At 42.3% G+C, this 18817-nt stretch overlaps 4 protein-coding genes across 6 annotated transcripts; 2 read left to right on the top strand and 2 right to left on the bottom strand.

Annotated features, from left to right (window-relative positions):
- Positions 1-1143: 1143 nt before the first annotated feature.
- On the top strand, positions 1144-4018 carry LOC106651956 (RNA polymerase II degradation factor 1). The gene is made up of 2 exons (XM_014370670.2): positions 1144-1642; positions 2832-4018. The coding sequence occupies exons 1-2, from the start codon at positions 1409-1411 to the stop codon at positions 3060-3062; spliced, it is 465 nt and encodes a 154-aa protein (XP_014226156.1). The 5' UTR covers positions 1144-1408; the 3' UTR covers positions 3063-4018.
- A 124-nt stretch (positions 4019-4142) lies between these two features.
- Positions 4143-15229, bottom strand: LOC106651954 (neuroparsin-A-like). The gene is made up of 4 exons (XM_014370668.2): positions 15005-15229; positions 9349-9484; positions 8981-9122; positions 4143-7408 (listed from the first exon to the last, which is right to left on the bottom strand). The coding sequence occupies exons 2-4, from the start codon at positions 9417-9419 to the stop codon at positions 7214-7216; spliced, it is 408 nt and encodes a 135-aa protein (XP_014226154.1). The 5' UTR covers positions 9420-9484; positions 15005-15229; the 3' UTR covers positions 4143-7213.
- LOC106651952 (RING finger protein 145) lies at positions 13221-17499 on the top strand. Its single transcript, XM_014370663.2, has 3 exons — positions 13221-13900; positions 15747-16134; positions 16672-17499. The coding sequence occupies exons 1-3, from the start codon at positions 13864-13866 to the stop codon at positions 17165-17167; spliced, it is 921 nt and encodes a 306-aa protein (XP_014226149.1). The 5' UTR covers positions 13221-13863; the 3' UTR covers positions 17168-17499.
- On the bottom strand, positions 17482-18674 carry LOC106651953 (39S ribosomal protein L40, mitochondrial). Of its 3 annotated transcripts, none has more exons than XM_014370667.2 (6): positions 18616-18674; positions 18473-18540; positions 18321-18404; positions 18068-18238; positions 17796-17994; positions 17482-17715 (listed from the first exon to the last, which is right to left on the bottom strand). In XM_014370667.2, the coding sequence occupies exons 2-6, from the start codon at positions 18505-18507 to the stop codon at positions 17593-17595; spliced, it is 612 nt and encodes a 203-aa protein (XP_014226153.1). In that variant the 5' UTR covers positions 18508-18540; positions 18616-18674; the 3' UTR covers positions 17482-17592. The 3 variants fall into 3 exon arrangements, with proteins under 3 accessions (XP_014226153.1, XP_014226152.1, XP_014226151.1); XM_014370666.2 differs by having other exon boundaries at positions 18627-18657; XM_014370665.2 differs by having other exon boundaries at positions 18473-18663.
- Positions 18675-18817: the final 143 nt, after the last annotated feature.

Genomic DNA, 18817 nt, shown 5'->3' with positions numbered 1-18817 from the left:
CTCTCTCTCGCTCTTTTTGCGGATGGTAGCGAACGATTGATCCTTAACGTCATCGCAAGCACACGCGCCGATGCTGCGCGTCGGTTTCTTTGGTCGATCTACTTTTAAGCATAACAAAAAACGAAGACAACGATCACGACGAAAGAAAAGCGTCCCACATGAGGATCGATGTGTGGCCCGCGCGCGCGCGTGTCGTGTATTTTTACCCGATCAATCGAGCTTTTTCGCTCTGCTCTTCTTTGTCTCTCGCGTGTGCGTTCTTGCGTGTGCGAGAACGCGCTATATAGGTGCCTCTTCGTGAAGAGCAAAGAGTCCCTGATCGTGCGAAGCTCGACCTGTCTACATCGACATATACATATATACCTATACATCGCGTATTCGCGTGATGAGGAATATCGTGCGTAAAGTGTGCGTAATTGCGCTCTCGATCGTTACGTATTACGTAAATCACTGTCCCAATGACGGAATCGTGCCTCGTGCTCGTATGTACATGCACGCAGGTACTGTAAGCTCCCATCCCGGCTCTCGACTCAAAGGCATTTTCATTGAAGCGTCTGACGCAAATGCCCAGCGCACTTGCGTATATTCTCGCTTATATGTACACGCGTACTAGATGTAACGTAAGGATACGAAACTTGGAAGAGCATTTTTCACGCGTAACGCATCCAATTAACGAGTCGATCTGCCAACTGCAGTACGATTCTGGATCGTTGGCAAAAATCTCGTAATCGATGATCGGTGACCGCGTGCCTGATCATGATGATACATCGACGCGATGGAACCGCAACGATATACACGCGGAGAGTCGTTTATCCGCGCGCGAATCAGTTGTCAATTGGTCCAATGCTATATATGTGCATCGGCATCATATACACAAGTGATAGAAAGACATATATGCTTACACGCACGAGAAGAGCGAAACAAGCCGCAATGTGCGTGATGTCTGCGTGGTCGCTGATTGCCGAACGCACGCACGCGCCGCGTATATATATAATTCGCCGCTTTTTCCCCCCGAGAGAGAGAGAGAGAGAGAGAACGAGCCAGAGAGCGAGAGAGATCCCAATAACATACGGCAGTTGTACACAGCGTACGTCACGTCGTTTATATATCGGGAGCGCCGAGTTTGACTCGGGCTCAGTCGGTGGCGCGCGTCCGAACTCGTCGGGCATAAAATATATATATACAGCGGACACGGCACGCACTGAGCATAAAGCTCGAAGCTCGCTCGAAAGCACAGCTGCCTGCAAAGTCTGCCGCTATCCCACGAAAGTTTCATTCGTTTTGTATACGCGTATCAACTCTCGAGTGCGTGTGCGCGTCTCATCCTCCGAGTGTTGTCGCAGTGCTTTCGGAGCATCGAAATATATTCGCGTTATATATCCTGCTCGAGCGACAAACAAAGAGAATCATGACCGAGCTGCCGAAATCGTCGTCGAGCGAGGAGCTGCAGCAGCAGCAGAGCGGCGCGGACAAAGCGGCGACCAAAATTCAGGCTGGTTTTCGCGGCTACCAGGTGCGCAAGAAGCTGCAGCAGCAGCAGCAGCATCAACAGGAGCCGCGACGCAACTCGTCCGCCGCGACCATCAACCATCAGCTGCAGCAGCAACTCGACAACGGCACGACTCAGCGTCAAGGCCAAATGGTGCTCACGATTTGACGATCGCTATTACATTAATAAATACGCTCGATCCGCAGCTTTTATGCAACAAGTGCAGTATGATATTAAAAAAAAAAAAAAAAAAGTACTTGCGCGTACGTAACAACCAAAGACTAAATCCGCAAACACTCGACTCTATGCTTTGTTTATCTTTTTCATTCTCATACTTACACGTTTATACGTACGACGTGCATTGTGCGATCTCGCGGTCGCAGCTAACAACGAGCTTTTTTGTACTTAACTCATGCTAATTTGCACGCGCTAGAATGACATATATGTGTATATAGATACGCCACGCTCGTTCTATGTGATTCGAATTTTCGCGGGCGCGCGAGCTTGCAAGCTCGAAGTTATAAATGAATTGTACCAAGCTCTGCACGTACTGACTCTGAACTGATCATGTTCTTCTACTGTATATCTTTCACGATTGTGCTTTTTTTTCAAGTGAATAAAGATTGCGATGAATTTATTCCATTGTAAAAATCAATGACAAAAACAAAAGCAGCAACGAGATCTGTACAACCACAGTCTTGCATTTTTATTTGTTAGCGTATAACTGGATAATCTGTACATAAAAATGAAAGCTCTCGTGAGCCATCCGCGTGCAACGAGAAATTTAATAAAAAAATCCGTTATAATCGTATGAGTAAAATAATTACCTTATTAATGCCATTGAAACAGCTCAAATGTATGCACGCGCGCGTACATCTGATTTTTGGGCGTCAGACCTGTAAAGCAGTTGGGGTGAAGAATTTTACGTAATCCCCGAGACAGAGAGAGAGAGAGAAACGTCCAAGAAAGCGACACACCGCTTAACATCATCGACGAAAAGTGACTTTGGTATGCGCCGATTATCTAACGTCTCTCTCTCGGCCAGTTCGACTCGGCTCGGAGCTTACTAAAGCTTGCTAAAACTGAACTCGAGACTCCGATCGCGCGCAAATTCCTTCAAAGTTTTACGATCATCGCCGATTAGACGCACGTTTGCCAACTGCTTCTCGCTCTCTCTCTTTCTTTTTCTCTCTCTATCACTCTGACGATCGCTTTTTAAAGCTTCGCTACGTATATTTGCCCACTAATTCGACTAACAAGTATCACGCCACGGCCAGTCTTTCAGAATTGATAACAAAGAAATAAAATGAAATGGAATTGTAATTGGTGTATCCGCATGCAGGAAGCCAAACAGCAACATCAACTTCACCGACAACACAGCTACGACTGCTACGACGGCGAGTCTTCGGGCTCGGAGTCGCTCGAGGACAAATCGGCCACGGTCATCCAGGCGCGCGTCCGAGGATTTCTCGAGCGCAGACGACGTCACAACGAGAACGAGGCCGCGACCAAGATACAGGCCAGATTTCGGGGCTTCAGGACGAGGAAGTTGCTCAAACAGACGGGACAATGATCGCGCGAGCTCGATCGCGTCCCTATACGACTTTTCCAGATTTACATAAAAAAGCGAAAAATTAAAAAAGAAAGCATCGTTTTGTATAGTGTGTAGTACGTAAAATTTAGTTCGTATACGATAGATAGACTTTAAATTTGTAATAATTCCAGCTAAGTAGTCGATGCACTTTGTCATTTATCATATACGCAGGTGAAAAAGCTGCACCCAGATAGTTTTCCGAACGGAACGCGAATCGATGAAGAGAGAGAGAGAGAAAGAGAGAGGAGTGGCCGATTTTTTCTATGCTCCATCGCGAACACGTGTGCTCACGCGGTCTTATTTTAAAAGTCTATCTGTGTTAATCGATTGAATATCCGCGCGTGTTTCCGAGTGCGTAAAAACGTGCATGTGTAATCGATACAGCCTCGCCCCCATTAATTTTCGACTAATCACGTTATCGTACGCGGGATAGACGTTTTTTCGATCATCGAACTGTATCATGATTCAAGAAAATTCATGGAAAAACTTTTCGAAATTACTTTTGGTCGAGCTTGGAAGGTACTATAATTCGTAAGCTCGCAACGGGGGCTCTCGATATCACATTTCATTTCGCATTCGATGATTTTTTTCCTTGGCTAAATGCAGTATACGTTTCCCAAACAATTGTTCACATAAACAAAGCCTCGGAACGTATATAGGTTTTCATTCCGACGTTCAACTCGTTCTCAACGAACGTTAATGCAGCGAATTACTTTGTTTTCGCGATCGCTATTCTGACCGCCCGTGTGTATATATATGTGCGCGTGTGCGCGATGTGCACCCGAGGTGCTGCTGTTATGTTTTTGTTTTGCCGCGTGTTTTCGCCTGCTCGCGCGCGCTCACGCACGCCCACGCACGTACGACGCGATGACGATTGCAAGTTATTTTATCGATNCACACACACACACACACACACACACACACACACACACACACACACACACACACACACACACACACACACACACACACACACACACACACACACACACACACACACACACACACACACACACACACACACACACACACACACACACACACACTCGTGAATTCTTTCTTTCGTCTTTTTTTTTTTTTTTTTAACTTAATCAGTAATCCGCTTTTATTTTTAAACGTTTGTAAAAGTATTATTTTTAGCCATCAAAAGCACCGGCGCGCGGCCGGTGTCGATCATGGGTGTGTATGTGTGGTGTGTGAGGCGCACGCGTTCGAAAACGTAGTTTACGACAACCACGGCTCAAACGAGAGATATACACGCGTGCATTATTCATTAAAGTCTCTGCGAACGTTATCGACGGAGTGAGACAGAATCGTGCAGATATATGCGTGCATAGACCAAATATGCAGATGAGCCGGTGTACCCTCGGAAGCGAGCACACCACGTATGCTTGCACACGTATATATAGACGCGCATACAGAGCCGCATCTGTACAGAGACATTTAAATTTCAATTTATAAACCGAGCGAAAATAGTGGATCAAGGTCCAGCGTCGATTCAAGAGCAGCAGCAGTTCTCTCTCGTGGAGCTACGATAATGTCATCGTTTCGAATTTATCTGTGCAAGTCTTGTTGCGCGTCTTGTCGCTTTTCCATCCTTGCGTATTAAAATTGTTAATGTATGTGCTGTATCGACGCTCTATTTAAGTGTAACGTAGTGACTTTTAGAGTTTTTATATTAAAAATGCATTTATACATACCTACTTGTAATGATTTGTTGGGGGGAAAAATAAGAAAAAAAATAATGATGGAAGTAACAAATCTGTATATTTTTTGTCGAGGAATTCATTAATAAACTGTTTTCTACTCAATTTACACATTTTCGCATGCAATGATAGTACAAAAAAAAACAACAAATAAATGAATTTAATATGATTGTATAAATGAAATTGTATAAATAAAATTGTACATTACTCGATGGTGTTGTAGCTATCGTTATTGTTCAAAGTGACAATGTCGACGCGATGTTCGAAAACATGGACAAGTCATGACTCCAAATATTTTGGCAGCAACAACCCCTGTATCTGACTTTGCATGAATGGATCTCAATTACGTTTTGTTTTTCCAATGACTTTTCGTACTTTATCCTTTGAGCTTTTTTCTTCATTCCCGGAATAGTAATGAAGTGGATTTATTCGACATTAATGAGAAGTAAGAGATTGATGAAATGAGTCTGCCAATGTGGCATTTTGCTTAAGGGATAGGTAAATTACATTTTATTATTTAAATGCACAATTTATTTGACTAGTTATTGGTAAAATATTGGCCAAGCGTGCATCGGTTATATTGAGTGGCCATTATCAATACTGCAATATAATATGTAGTTTATGCTATACACGTACCACCTAGCATGTGCCGCGAAATAAATTGATTGTATTTAGGAAAATTTCATTTTACCCTCACTTATCTCGAGAAAAAAAGCATTGGAGGAACGAAGCTAATTTTGTTTTTTTAAGATCTTGTGCAATTCATTAATCGCTGAGTTGCTTCGACGACTACAGATTTCTTAAAAAATATTTAGTTCAAATGATGAAATATTCTATCGTTTTGTACAAATATGTGCTAGATTCCATTGAATTTATGAGTTTGTAAATTATTACTACTAATTTAGATTTTATAAAAATATGTAGTTGAATCAATAAAATATTGTATTACGATATAGCATTCATAACAAACTTTGATTATGATTGAATGGATCTGTTTGATTTTATGACGAGAAATAATTGCTTAATAACAATATATTTCTTCGATTTGAACTAATATTGTCTCTCCTTGGTGACCAAAAAAATGTTCCCCTGATTTTCCAAAAATCGTATTATTATAATTTATCTTCATAACTGAATCAATAGTGTGTGAAATGTCAAATGAAATGTTGTCGAATCAATTAATTTTTTCCTCAGTGCACAACCCTCCTTTCACCTTTTAATTATACATTTTTCATTGTCATGAAACTTTGCTCGATGTAATTTTTAATTCATTTATTTATTTTATTTGTTTTTATAGTTTATTCTATGTTAAATTACAAGTGTGATCTACAATAAACACAATTTTTTCACAGCCATTGAAAATGCCCAAAAAATTCAACAAATGTAGTATAATTATCTCGCTACTTTTTGTCCTCCATCTTTCTTAAACTCGAAATTATACAATAAAACAGTGCAATTCATCGGCGGGAAGAGTTATAAATTATTAACATATACGGTTTCGCGCAGTGACTAAAATTGTGAAAAAAAAACATGATATAAATAAAATGAAAGAATAATGAATGCCTAGCAACTATTTTTCATAGAAATGAGCAGCTCTTGAAAGTAGCCATGACCTCATTTAAACAAGATCACCATTCATCATATATTTAATCCCAACTAATACAGGTTAGTAAAGCAATGGGAATCATGGATTCTTTTAAAATTTGCCCATCTCTGTATTTCTATAAACTACTAGAAATTCGTTGTCTATTTATGTACTCAAGCTTCGACTGTATTTTTTTTTCGCAATTTTGGGCCACTGCACTGCTGTCTTCGGCACTCAGACTCCAAGTCCATTGTGCTCGCTGGTATACAAATTAATAAAAAATTCAAAGAGGCGAGCAAAGGGTCACAAATAGCTTACAACTGATACAATAGTCATGGCAGGCGGAAGGGGAGGGCGATCAAAGAGTAATGCCCCTTTGAACCGATAGCGCGTAATAACGATTAATTAGGAAATCAGCTCAGTTTTTTTTTTGGGCGGGAGGTGGGAGGGGACATTGCCACTTAAACGATCCCATGTATGTACGCACCGAAAGGGCATGCCACTATTATCACAATAACGCAACTTTTTTTTTCTCATCTAGTATCATTCTTACAATCTTTTTCTCTCTCTCACTCTCTTAATGTACCTACCTATTGAGATCGTTTTGATTGGAATGGCATTATACACATATTACATACATTTTTTTGCGTATAAATATACTTTTTCGTTCCATACATTTATATATTATATATTATATAAAAAAAAAGCTTTCAAATCGATCGACTCCATTGTCTAAGCAGGGAAACTCTCGGAGGATGGGGTAACTAACGATTTTAAAGCCATTTTAATCATTATCGATAATAATAGTCACGAGCCGAGCTAAATTCTCAATCTTCGTCTTACTTATCCAGCTGCAAGCCCTGCAGATTGTCGGGGTGTCTCAGCTGTATCTGCTGCTCGTAGACGGGACAGAAGCCGCTGAAGCACTCGAGGGTGTCGATGCTGCAGCCGGTGCACTTGTTGCAGCGGCAGTACATGCCGTCGCCGCAGACGCCGTACTTGTTGCGCGCACCGCCGCATATCTCGCCCGGGCCCTGTAACAGCACGGCGTGCGTGACAAGAAGAGCGCAAGATATAGATAAATGAAACAGAATCACTGCGCACGATTACGTAAGTCTATAAATGGATGTATGATTTTCGGCTTGGTATGTTGTTTTTTTTTTGTCTCTTCGAGAATTCTAATGCTATGCGTAATCGCGGCAAAGCCCCGTGCACACGTGCGCGCGCGCGATCGATTTTGCTTTTCCACGCGGTTCATCGAATTCGCGAATCGCGTTCGAACGATTTGACGCGCTAATTTTGGTCTATCGTTCGGCGCGCGATTCGCGCGAGGATGATTTATTTATCTTTTTTTTTGTGTAAGAAAGAGAAGCAGCGTCGACCAGCACGGCACGCTACATGGCACAGCGCAGTGACTGCAATACTTCTTTTTTTGTTTTGGGGGGAAAAAAAATTTTCGATTTTGCAACGCGCGCGCATGCGAGAACGATTATTCGTCGAGTTCGAGAAATATCGTGCACCGTCTAGACATGACAAAGTGAATATAATTAATTCCTTTTTTTCAAGTACTTATCGTTCAGCATTGACGCTAATGAATTCATCTCAAGTCGATCGACGCGGGGGTACGTATTATACGTCGTTTCGTTCGTTATAACGAGGCGACGCGCGGTTTTCCCGATCAACGCGACCGCGTTATATTTCTAAATTTTCATACAGCGAGTAAATGCGCAATCGCTCGCGCGAGAGTATGTAAGCTTTTTTAGATAATCGGCTTCTATGTACACGCCTTTAATTTATCAAAAACAAAAAACAGAAGAAAAAACAAAATTTTGGATCAAGTCCTGTTGTGTGTGCGTACGTATGTGCATGTGTGTGTACGCATGTGTACATGCACAATCTCGTCACGCAGTAACAACCAAGAAGCCCACGTGTTTGTAGATAAACGCGAGCTCTAGCTTGGATCACGTTATCTCGTCTTAAAATTCCCGAAGAAAATAAGTTAGTCGGGTATAAGCGCGTGCGAGCCGTATTATATATCTATGTGTATTCTCTCTTTCACTCGCGGCGCGCGGCTGTGCAATTTTCTCTTATCCGCGCGCTCCCCACGATTGACATCCGACAAATTGAGCATTGTCATTCAGCGATGATCGTTTCGCTTTTGTGAATAATAATATATAGTTAAGAGAGAGAGAGAAAAAAAAACGTACACGACTCGCGCATAACTCTGCCCTGATCTCGTGTGCATATACACATTCGAAGCCCGTTATAAATGTTCAATAAATTTCAGCGAAAAACAAGCGATTAAGCGCAAAGAGTGCATCTCCCGAAGCGGAAATGTACGCGATCGCGGCGAGAGATTTCGAAAGTGCAGCGTCGTGGAGCACATGCGGAGAGAAGCGATGACGACGCGACGCGAATTCATAAGTCGCAACAGTAACAGCAGCAGCAGCACTGCCATTTGTCAAGCGCGTGCTATCCAAGTGTAAATTGCCGCACACAGATTGGAGAAAGTGCGTAAACAAACGGAGCTGCTGCTCTCGCGTTATTATTTATTTATTATTTATGAATTTGTAACGAATGAATAATAATGAAAATTGGATAAATACCTTGAGACATTCCCTCAAGCCGCACCAGCGCGAAAAGGCGCTACCATATTTGCACTTGGCGCACTGGTCGCCGCAGCCGTCGCACTCGGACCTCTGGAGCTGCGCCTCCGCCCTCTCGATTATCGTCGGATGAGCAGGCAGCCTATATATATACACACGGCACAGGCCAAGGCGCGTGTACGAGTCGGCACACATCGGAGAATTCCCACACGCGAGCAGCAGAAAAACAAAATAAATCAACGAAATCGTTAATAGATCTCTCCTCCGGACTCGGTGAGTCGTCATCGCGGCCGAATATAATACAAATACGAGAGGAATGTCAAAGCTCTCTCGCGAGCGGAATATACATATTTAAGCTTTATACTTACATGGGCAGAGAAGTCAGAAGCAGGAATATGAGAGCGCGGGTGGTTCTGGTGATTGGCTTTGCCTCGTGCATGACTCTCGCTCGCTCGCGCTAATACAGCTCTCGCCTCTGGGGGATCCGGGGGGATGACGAATGTTCTGCAATCGACAATCGTAATGCGCGTTACGACGATTCCATGTATGATCCAGTGATGATCGACTCGTGCGATTTGCCCGAAGGTGCAGTGCCACGCGTGTGTGTACGTTTATTATATGTATATATATAAGCGTCTGTATATATGGGTCGATCGCGTTGCAGCTGCAGCGAGAAAAGTTCCGCTCGGTTGAGCGCGCGAGATACAATTGCCGGTCGCGCGCGCGCGCTTATCGATCTCGCTGCTGTATATTTAAACTGCACTTTTGTCTTTTAATGCCAACCCACACATACACGCACACGCACTCAGCTCACGCACACGCACCGGCAATCGCACACGTGAACTACAACTCCCACAGAGAGACACTGTGCCGAATGATCAGGCCGACGTGATTTATATACACGCGAGGAAAAATAGTTGGCGCGTCGACGACGTTTCAAATTGCTGCGCGAACCCGTCTTGGGAGCCGAGAGTGGAGTGGAGTGCGAATGAAGCCGGGCCGCGGGGCCGAGTCATCTCGCGCGCGCACCACCACAACACCACGCAGCACAGCGCACACGAAGCATATACAGTATAATAACTCGACGACGAGTCGAATGTGGGCTAATAACGCGGCCTCGTCATTCGTCGCACTCAAAGTTCACTACTATATAACTTGGAGAGCTGTGCAGCGAGCTGCGCGCGCGAAAGATATGCCGCTGCCGCTGCTGCTGCTGCGACGCTCCAAAAGTCCATCGGGAGAAAGAAAGACCACACACGCATACGCGGAGACATGCGTAAAATAAAGTTGCACTATGTGGTAGTCGAGTAGGCGGCAGAAGGGGCTCGTATTATGTATGCGTATATGGCTGTTTCTACTGAAATCTCGACTAACATTGTTTCCGACGTATTGTTCATAGTACTCGAGTTGGAGAATAACCGCGACATTTTATTCATTGATAAAACATCACTTTTTTATTTAGGTTGGATATAGAGAGAACAGCGCTACAATTTTACTCGAGAAATATTTCAATCTGTGAATTACAACAATGTACCGGTATTTAAGATCGCTGGTTACACGCGTAGAATCTGTTTCCGTCCTATCACTTTTGCAGGGTAAGCAGAGTTTTTGAGACGTTGTGACTATAAACTCATTTAAAATAATAAGAATGTTACCAAAAACGGCTTGATTTGATGGCAAAGGATTGAGTAATTCAATGAAAAAAATGTCTACGCACCAAATCCAGTCGAGTAAAATGCAAAGTTAAATTTGCGCATCTTAACTTTTTTCATGCTGATCGAAAAGCAAAATAAATGAATAATTTTTAGAGTAAGTAAGATACTACGTGAAATTTGGGGCCTAGATCTTCTCTAAAAATTTTGAAAAACATACTCGCCTTTTATCTTTTGATTACATCGAAATGTATGTATAGATGTACATCGAAAGAGATGAATTACGACAATATCTCTATTTCAGCTTATCAAAACCGGAAACGTAACATCTTCAAATCTCTGTAGAACTAAGTATTTTTCATAGTCATACTTGTATAAAAATCAAAATATTAATTACGAGGGAATTAATTTGATTTTGATTAGCTCAACTTTTATGTGTATTACACAGCGATGAGTACGTGACGTTCCGGTAGGTTGTTCATACCCTCTTCGGGCAATTCCTACATGAATGACACGAAACATTAAAAATACATACGATCGAAGATAACTTTTGAATGTATAGTGGTTAAAAGATTTTTTGTGTTATTGTTTGTCAATTTTCTTAAAATATTGATGCGCACAATTTCCTTGGATATAGTTCATGTTATCTATTATTAATCACATTAAGATGAATAGGAATAATAATCATGTCAACATAGTGCGCTTTTTATAATTAGCTGCATGATTAAGAATCTTTGCGGTATACCAATCGAAAGACTGTTTTTCGATCGTACAATGACCTGCCGATCGAGGAATTTTTGGTGTTCATTGATACGCGCTCTCTTGATTTTCATTTAGTTTTCATTTTCATTGAGTTAGGCCAGTCCTCTCATACTATACGCTTACTTGCTGATCGACGCAACTACTTGAAAAAAAACCAAAATATTTATCGAATACAATATTAACATGAGTGAAATCGATAACATTTGTACCTAAACACATGACAAAACCTCTTCGTTAAGAAAAGCGATTTCTGTTTCAAAACAAGATCAAATTACACAAAAAATAATTTATAATTAGCTGGCTTAGTGTGGCTTAAGCTGACAAAGTTTATTTTCTTTTGAATTGAACAAGAAGATTCCCTTTTTTATCGAAGATGAATCTTTCAATAAAGAATGAAATAAAGTAAACAGAGTGCGGTTTGTAGATACAAGAATGTGCAGGATCGTCATTTTTAACCAGATGAATCTGTACGAGAATTGTACAAGCCGTTTTTTTATTTGAAAATAATAATTAATTTTTTTTAAAAGAAAAAATACCACGTTTACTATTATCGTACAGAAAATTAATAATTTTATTTAACCCATACCTATGTGTACGAATCACAATAATATTTTTAAGGAAAGTATGTCACCGTTTTTACATACGATCATTATTGCAATCTAATATTATGATTCTATAATATCTAATGTTTTCGGTGTAATTTTTTTGGCTAACATCGAACTTTTTCTTGTCAAAGATGCCATTTTCACAATTTTCACTTTGAAGCGAAAATTATATGTACTTCATTGGAAAAGGTTTTCAATTATAAATGAAAATGTTCGTTTCAAGCGCCGTAGGAGCCGAAAAAAGTAAACGGAAGTCGAAAATGAACTGTTTTGACATTTACGGTATCTCTATGATTTTGTGAGATAAAATCTGTAAAAGACTTTTTTGAGCACTTCAAAGCATATACTTCTCATATCATGAGGTTTTTATATATGCTGTGAAGAAATATCAACGATATAGAGTAATAATTTATTTTGGGTCAGCAGAAGGCTGATTCGTAGATACACGTACAGATGTAAACGAAAACAATTTGAAGTTTTGAACAAGGTACGAAGGGGAAATTTCGCACATTTATCCCAGTATAAAAAAATGTAACAAGAAACAAATTACGATGGTTGTTCGGTGCAAAGGTATGAAGAAACCACCCTATACAAGAGCAACGGCGAGCTTTCATTTCCACGCGTGTATCGCGCCTCTTTAGAATTTTAGGACACGCGGTTAAATTTCGTGTTTCTTCAGAGAATCAGCCATATAGTCGCGATGCATACGTGAATGGCTTTTCTCTCGTCACGCGCTTTTACACGCGCTCGCGATTAACACATTGCCCGACGCGCAGACTTTCCTCCTTGTATATTCTATATGAGCGGACGGCACGATCAAAATAGCTCTTTAATATATTTCCATTTTGCTGTTACACGCTCGTATATAGTTATCGTTATATTTCCGGAAGGACGAGTCAGCCGAGAGAGAGAGAGACTTTCCTCCTTTTCGCGAAATTAAGACTCGCGCCACCCCCGCGCGCAGCGCAGCCTCCGCCACGTGCATAGGCGATGACTTTACCGTTCGCGCACGCACACGACGAATTCGAGAAAGAGAGAGAGAGAGAAAGAAACAGAAGCGAAGAATTAGACAGCCAAGAGAGAGAGCGAGAGAGCACGTGCGATAATAATAGCAGCTCGAGCTGCAGGCATGTATACAAGCATGCATGTTTGCGAGGCGCGATCTAGAGCTTGTACCCGCACTGGTGTGCGAAGCGCGCGCACCCAGTCTTATATCTCGATTTGTCGGAGAGTTATTCGTCGTCTGTGCGGTGCTTATCGCTCGGAAATCGGACGATTACACCTTATCACGGACACGAATCTGGACCTCTTTCTCCTCCCCGCCCCCCGCGTGTATCGCGATACTCGCGGCACGTATATTATCTCGGAGTTATCGGATGAGAGCGAAGCTTCGAACTCGATCGGGCGCGCGCTCCACAGCACGCTTATTAAGAGCACATCGGCAGTAGCAGCAGCAGCAGCTTCGGATGATCATCGGTGCGACGGCAACGCACACGAAATTGCATGATTTTTCGCGCGCGCCGTGTGGATGGCTTTCAACCGATCATGACGAGCGCGAAATCTAGAAATAGTGCTCGCAGTGTATATAGCTCGATTGTCCGAGTGTTGCGCGACCAAGTAGAGTGAGAGAGAGAGAGAGCTGCTGCAAGCTCTCGACGCGCAAAACCGAGCATCTCGTTTCTACGCGCTGCTTCAAGTTGTAAACGCGCAAACGATTTATTTCGTCGTATATGCACGCGGTTCCATACCTTTTCTCGTGCTCTCTCTCTCTCTCTCTCTCTCGCTCCCCATTGTAATAATAAAAAAAAAGTAGAAGAAGAAGCGAAGAAAGAGAAAGACGTCAGTCGCGCGTCTCTAATCCACAATGGAAACCGAGCTGCCTGGCTTCTATGAGCTACAAGGTAGTATATATAACTCATTATAATAATCTTAATCCATATTACGTCACAATATTCCTTTTCTTGCTTATTTTGTGTAAACGTGACCATCTTAACTCCGTATCGCTTGTCTAATTGGCCGCCGAAGCGTACGAGAAAGAAAAAAAAAATAAATAAAATCAGAAAACAAATATAATATATACGAAGAAATAGAGATACATTATAGCGTGTTTGTCACAGTGCCCCGTGATTAAGGTCACGCATAGATACTTTCAAACGTGAGCCACTGACAGCTATATACTTTATAGCTAGCGTACGGGGCATCTGCTTGGCCCGCGAAGAAGCAGAAGCGGCCACAGCGTAGCGTTCTTTTTGAACGAATGATAAGTAGCTCATATAATAGAGCGAAAAGCTCGAAAACTCGCGTGCGTAAATTATAATTTTGACTCTGTATAGGTGTGCGCGTATGTGTTGTTTGTGGTATATATATGTTAATAGAGTTGCTTAGTGAGAGCCCGACGACGATCCACACGTATATATCTAGGGGAGTTTGGGATAACTTCTCGCGTAAAATCATTTTCGCCCAAAACTTGACCTTGAGGTTTTTGTGTCAGTTTTTTTCTCGCCTTTTTTGGCCATTCTAATAACTTGCTTTTTTTATCGTATGTTCATCGAGGGTATACTAATTCGAGCGAGCAATTGCGAATTTTACTCGATATGTCCGAAGTCACGTGACTGAATTTTCGTGTTGTTTTTTTTTTGTTATGATATCTCATCTAGAAGTTGAGAAATCGTCAATTTCTGTCAAAGGAATAAATAATACTGTCCCCCTTTGCGGAAAAAAAGTAAAAAATAAAATAAAATGAATACATCATATACCTATTTGTCAATTCTGACTTTAATTTAGCTTACCGATTTTTGCAATCTTTATCTCTGCGAGTATAGTTTGTGCACTAATTGCTGTATTATTGATGCGCGCCTCGCGAACCGATAATTTTGAAACGAGCCAAATCTGACAAATTATCAATCATTTCAACGACGAGAAAACGATACTTTCGAGGGTGCGATTATCAATCGCTTCCGTCGGGACGGAAATCGGAGTATACGTTTGAAGAACAAAGAACTTACCTTGGTAAGAAGGGTTGTTGGGTGGATCCTCGCAAAGCACAGGTCGTCGCGCGATGAATGTTCTCTGTTTCCACGTCCGACTCGAGCGAGTGAGAGAGCGAGAGTGAGAGTGAGAGAGAGAGAGATGGCTTTTATTCGGATGGATCGGCAACAGCGCTCGCTCCCAAGTGGTGGCTCCGTTTTCCTCTGCCTTGGCTGTTGACGGGCTGTAAATGCGAACGTACCGCACAAAGCCTGGAGCTTTTATACTCGGGCTCGCGCACCGCGCCGCGAGCATGTCGTTGCCGCAGTGTTCTCTTTCTCTCTCTCTCTCTCTCTCTCTCTCTCTCGCAACTCCCTCGGCTCTTTCTACTCTTTCTCCGGTGATCGCACGTTCCATCGTATCCATTATATCATCGTGTACTTTGCGGCCGGCCACTTATCCGCTTGACGACGTGCCCTCGACGAGGATCGAGCACGAACGGCGGCATCCAAGGCAGGATAGCCCACGCGCGGTCCACCGGATCGACGTAGAGAGAGAGAGAGAAACGACGACGAGTAAAGTCGACGTGTTCGCTCGCGCTCGATCGACGAACGACAAAAGAGACAAGTAGACGGAAGGGAGGCGAGGAGGGCTGCCAAGAGCGCGTTAAAACTGCATTAATATGCTAATGGATTTTTTTTTTCGCCGTTCTAATCCTTCCTCTCGTTTCGAAGCTCTCGAGCTATGACTTTTTCTCTCTCTTTTTTATGCACGCCGCAGCCGTGGGAGAGGTGCTGATGCATCGGATGCAGCGCACCGAGCAGGCGGTCCTCAAGCTGAAGAACTTCGCCACCCTGGTCGAGCAGATGCTGTTCTTCGCGCTGGCCGAGCGGCTGCTGCTGCCGAGCACGGGCCGTCGCTACGCCAGCTGCCTCTACAGCCTCATGTTCTACAACGTGCTGGCCTACTGCTTCGGCTACGTGCGCTGCCTCTTCACCGAGCAGCAGAGGTGGTACGTCACCGTCGCCGACAACTCGCCCATCAAGCACCTGGCCCTGTCCACGACCAAGTTCGTGCTCGAGTGGTCCAAGGCCGTCAGCTTCCTCGTCACCGTCGCCTTCTCCGTCATTTTTTTCGCACTCATGGACAGTACCATGCATCACTACAAGTAAGTATTATATGTATATGAGAACTGGATCGAAGGGGTTCGTAGTGGTTCAAAAGAGTTGGAATTATCTTCGGGCAATCTGCTGCGATGCGCTTTTTAGCGATTGCTCTCGTGCGCGCGCGCGGATATCTATCATTCGGCCTATGGCTCGTAATTTATCGTTTATTGAGCGCTGCGCGACTCCGCATTTTCTCTCGCCTTTGACCGCGCGCTGCATACGATATACGAAGACGTGTCTCCATCGACGCTCAAAGTCCTGAGGCTTTTCATTTGCATATTTCTAATTTAATCAATCGCTGAGCGCTTGATTATAATCGAATTTCAAGCAATCGAGCTCGCGCTCCAATAAACCCATGACTTGATCCCGTCATGAAGATCGACGCGTCCCATCCGCGTGAGCGTGACGTCAGTGCTGAGCTTCTATTCTTTTTTTTTGCATCATATCCGTGACATGCTTCCGTAAATTCAGTTGCGAAAGGCGGAAAAAAGAAAGGGCACTCGAGCAATTGACCGATCATTTTATTCGACTGCTTTCAGACCGACCGCTCTGCACAGCTTCGTCACCTTGGCGTATTACATGGCCACCGAGAAGACGTTCGTCGAGCTGTTCCCGGAGGTGCTGCGCTACCTGGACCTCGAGTCGCTCGAGAGCCTCGAGCACGTCTACGGGCCGGTGCTGCTGCGCCTCTTCACCATCTCGCTCTCGGGCTGCTTCGTGCTGCTGCTGCTGGCCTCGGCGCCCTGGCGATTTCTCGCCATCGTCGCCTACCTCAACGTCTATCTGCGCGCCAAGGAGCTCCAGCAGACCCACTGGCTGGAGCTGCGCCGCGAGCGCGACCTGCTGCTGCGCTTCAGGAGCGCCAGTCCCGAGGAGATTCGTCGCTTCGACGACGTCTGCGCGGTCTGCCTCGGCCCGATGAGGCTGGCCCGCGTCACGCCTTGCCAGCATCTCTTTCATCCCAGCTGCCTGAGGATGTGCTTGAAGAACCTTCAGGACTGCCCTCTGTGCAAGCAACCCTTTGTGTTTCTCTGATACGATGCGCGTTTAAATGAGATGCGATACAACACAAGGCGTCTGAATGGTCTTACTTTGATGATATACATCTTTTAATTACCATTACTGTGATATTTCAACGGTTCTTTAGTATAATCCTGATAGACGTAGTATCATAAATGAATCGTATTAATATCTAAAATAATATAAAATACTTATTGTATTGAAAAACTTATGCAATAACGTAAACTATAAATCTAATTATTTGTAAAAATTGTCAATTTATCTTCACAACAGTATTAAAATACACTAAGATGATGGATGGTGAAGATGCAATAAATTTGTATGGCGTATTGTAGTTAACAAATCATTTAATGTGTACGAATTATTTATATATACAAGAGTTTGTAATCTATAAATAAAATATTTCTAAATAACCATCATTTCTTTAACATTTTAATTTTTCACGTTTCTCCAAGATATTTTCTGGTTACATCATAGTATTCACCGTCAGGTGCATCATAATTTTCTATTGGTGGTGAATGTGTTGGGCCTTTTATAGATAATGGCAGTATACTTGGATTTAGCTAATAAAAAATATCACATTAGACCAAAGGTTCAAAGTAGGAAATAAATTATTTAAAAAAAATTCTTTTATGGTATGTACCTGAATAGCTTCTTCGTATTTTTCTGGAGATTCTTTTTTTAATTCTTCTAAAAATTTTTCTTTTTCCCCCACGAGCTGCTTTATCAATTTTAGTGTTGTTCTATGTTCTCTTGTTTTGAATCTAGTCCAGTCCTTAAGGACAAAAAATTTTTCTTCTTTTTCTTCAGGTGTTGGCTCAGGAACTACAATTTTTCCTTCCCTATAAATTGGAAGTTACAGTAAATAATAAAACATATTTCAAGTGACATGAATTAGTCCATTTGAAATCTTACGCTAAAGCATCTTTCATTTGAATTGGAATCTCTTGTTCAGTAATAGGTTTTAATTGTTGAGCATGTTTTTCTAATCTTCTAATAAACTTTTCTAACTTTTTTTTTCGTCGTTCTTCTCGAGCCCTAATAATTGCTGGATCCATTCTTTTCTTTTTCTTCAAGGGTTCAGCACTAAAAAATTTAAGAATAAATCATCAATATTTTGTGAATTTAACTTTTTATCATAGTAAATCAAACAAAATGTCAAACTAACTATAAAACACTTGTGACATTTAAATTTAACGGAGAATTTGTAAAAACACTACGACTGGGCACCAGTACATTGCTCAAAAAGTGCCTGAAAAATGCGAAACTTTCGTAAATACATTCAAATCGTTGATTTTTTATTTATACTTTGTAACTCACTTTGAAAATGCACTGACAACTCCAAAATTATACATTTTTTTGACTTAACTTGTTTTGGTTCCACTAAGCTACAAGTAGATATCATAAAACATTATTCGATATGTATAAATGTTCAGAAAAAGAATTAATTATTGTCAATTTACTTTACACATACTTTCTGATGTTGTTCGAGAACAACATCAAGATAACGAAAAAACCTAACCTGCGAATAAAAGAGCATGTGCAGATGACATAGTCAGATGATCCAAAGATGAGATAATCAAAGTAGACATAGTGGGGTAACACTAAACATCAAAAAATAGCAAGGCAAAACTTCTATTCTGTCTGTTGTATTCGCACAGTTAT

The sequence above is a fragment of the Trichogramma pretiosum genome, unplaced genomic scaffold (genome assembly GCF_000599845.2).
Source record: "Trichogramma pretiosum strain Unisexual culture from Peru unplaced genomic scaffold, Tpre_2.0 scaffold42, whole genome shotgun sequence".
Taxonomy (NCBI): Eukaryota; Metazoa; Arthropoda; class Insecta; order Hymenoptera; family Trichogrammatidae; genus Trichogramma; species Trichogramma pretiosum.
Note: the sequence above shows the minus strand (reverse complement) of the source record. Positions and strands in the feature narration are given on the sequence as shown.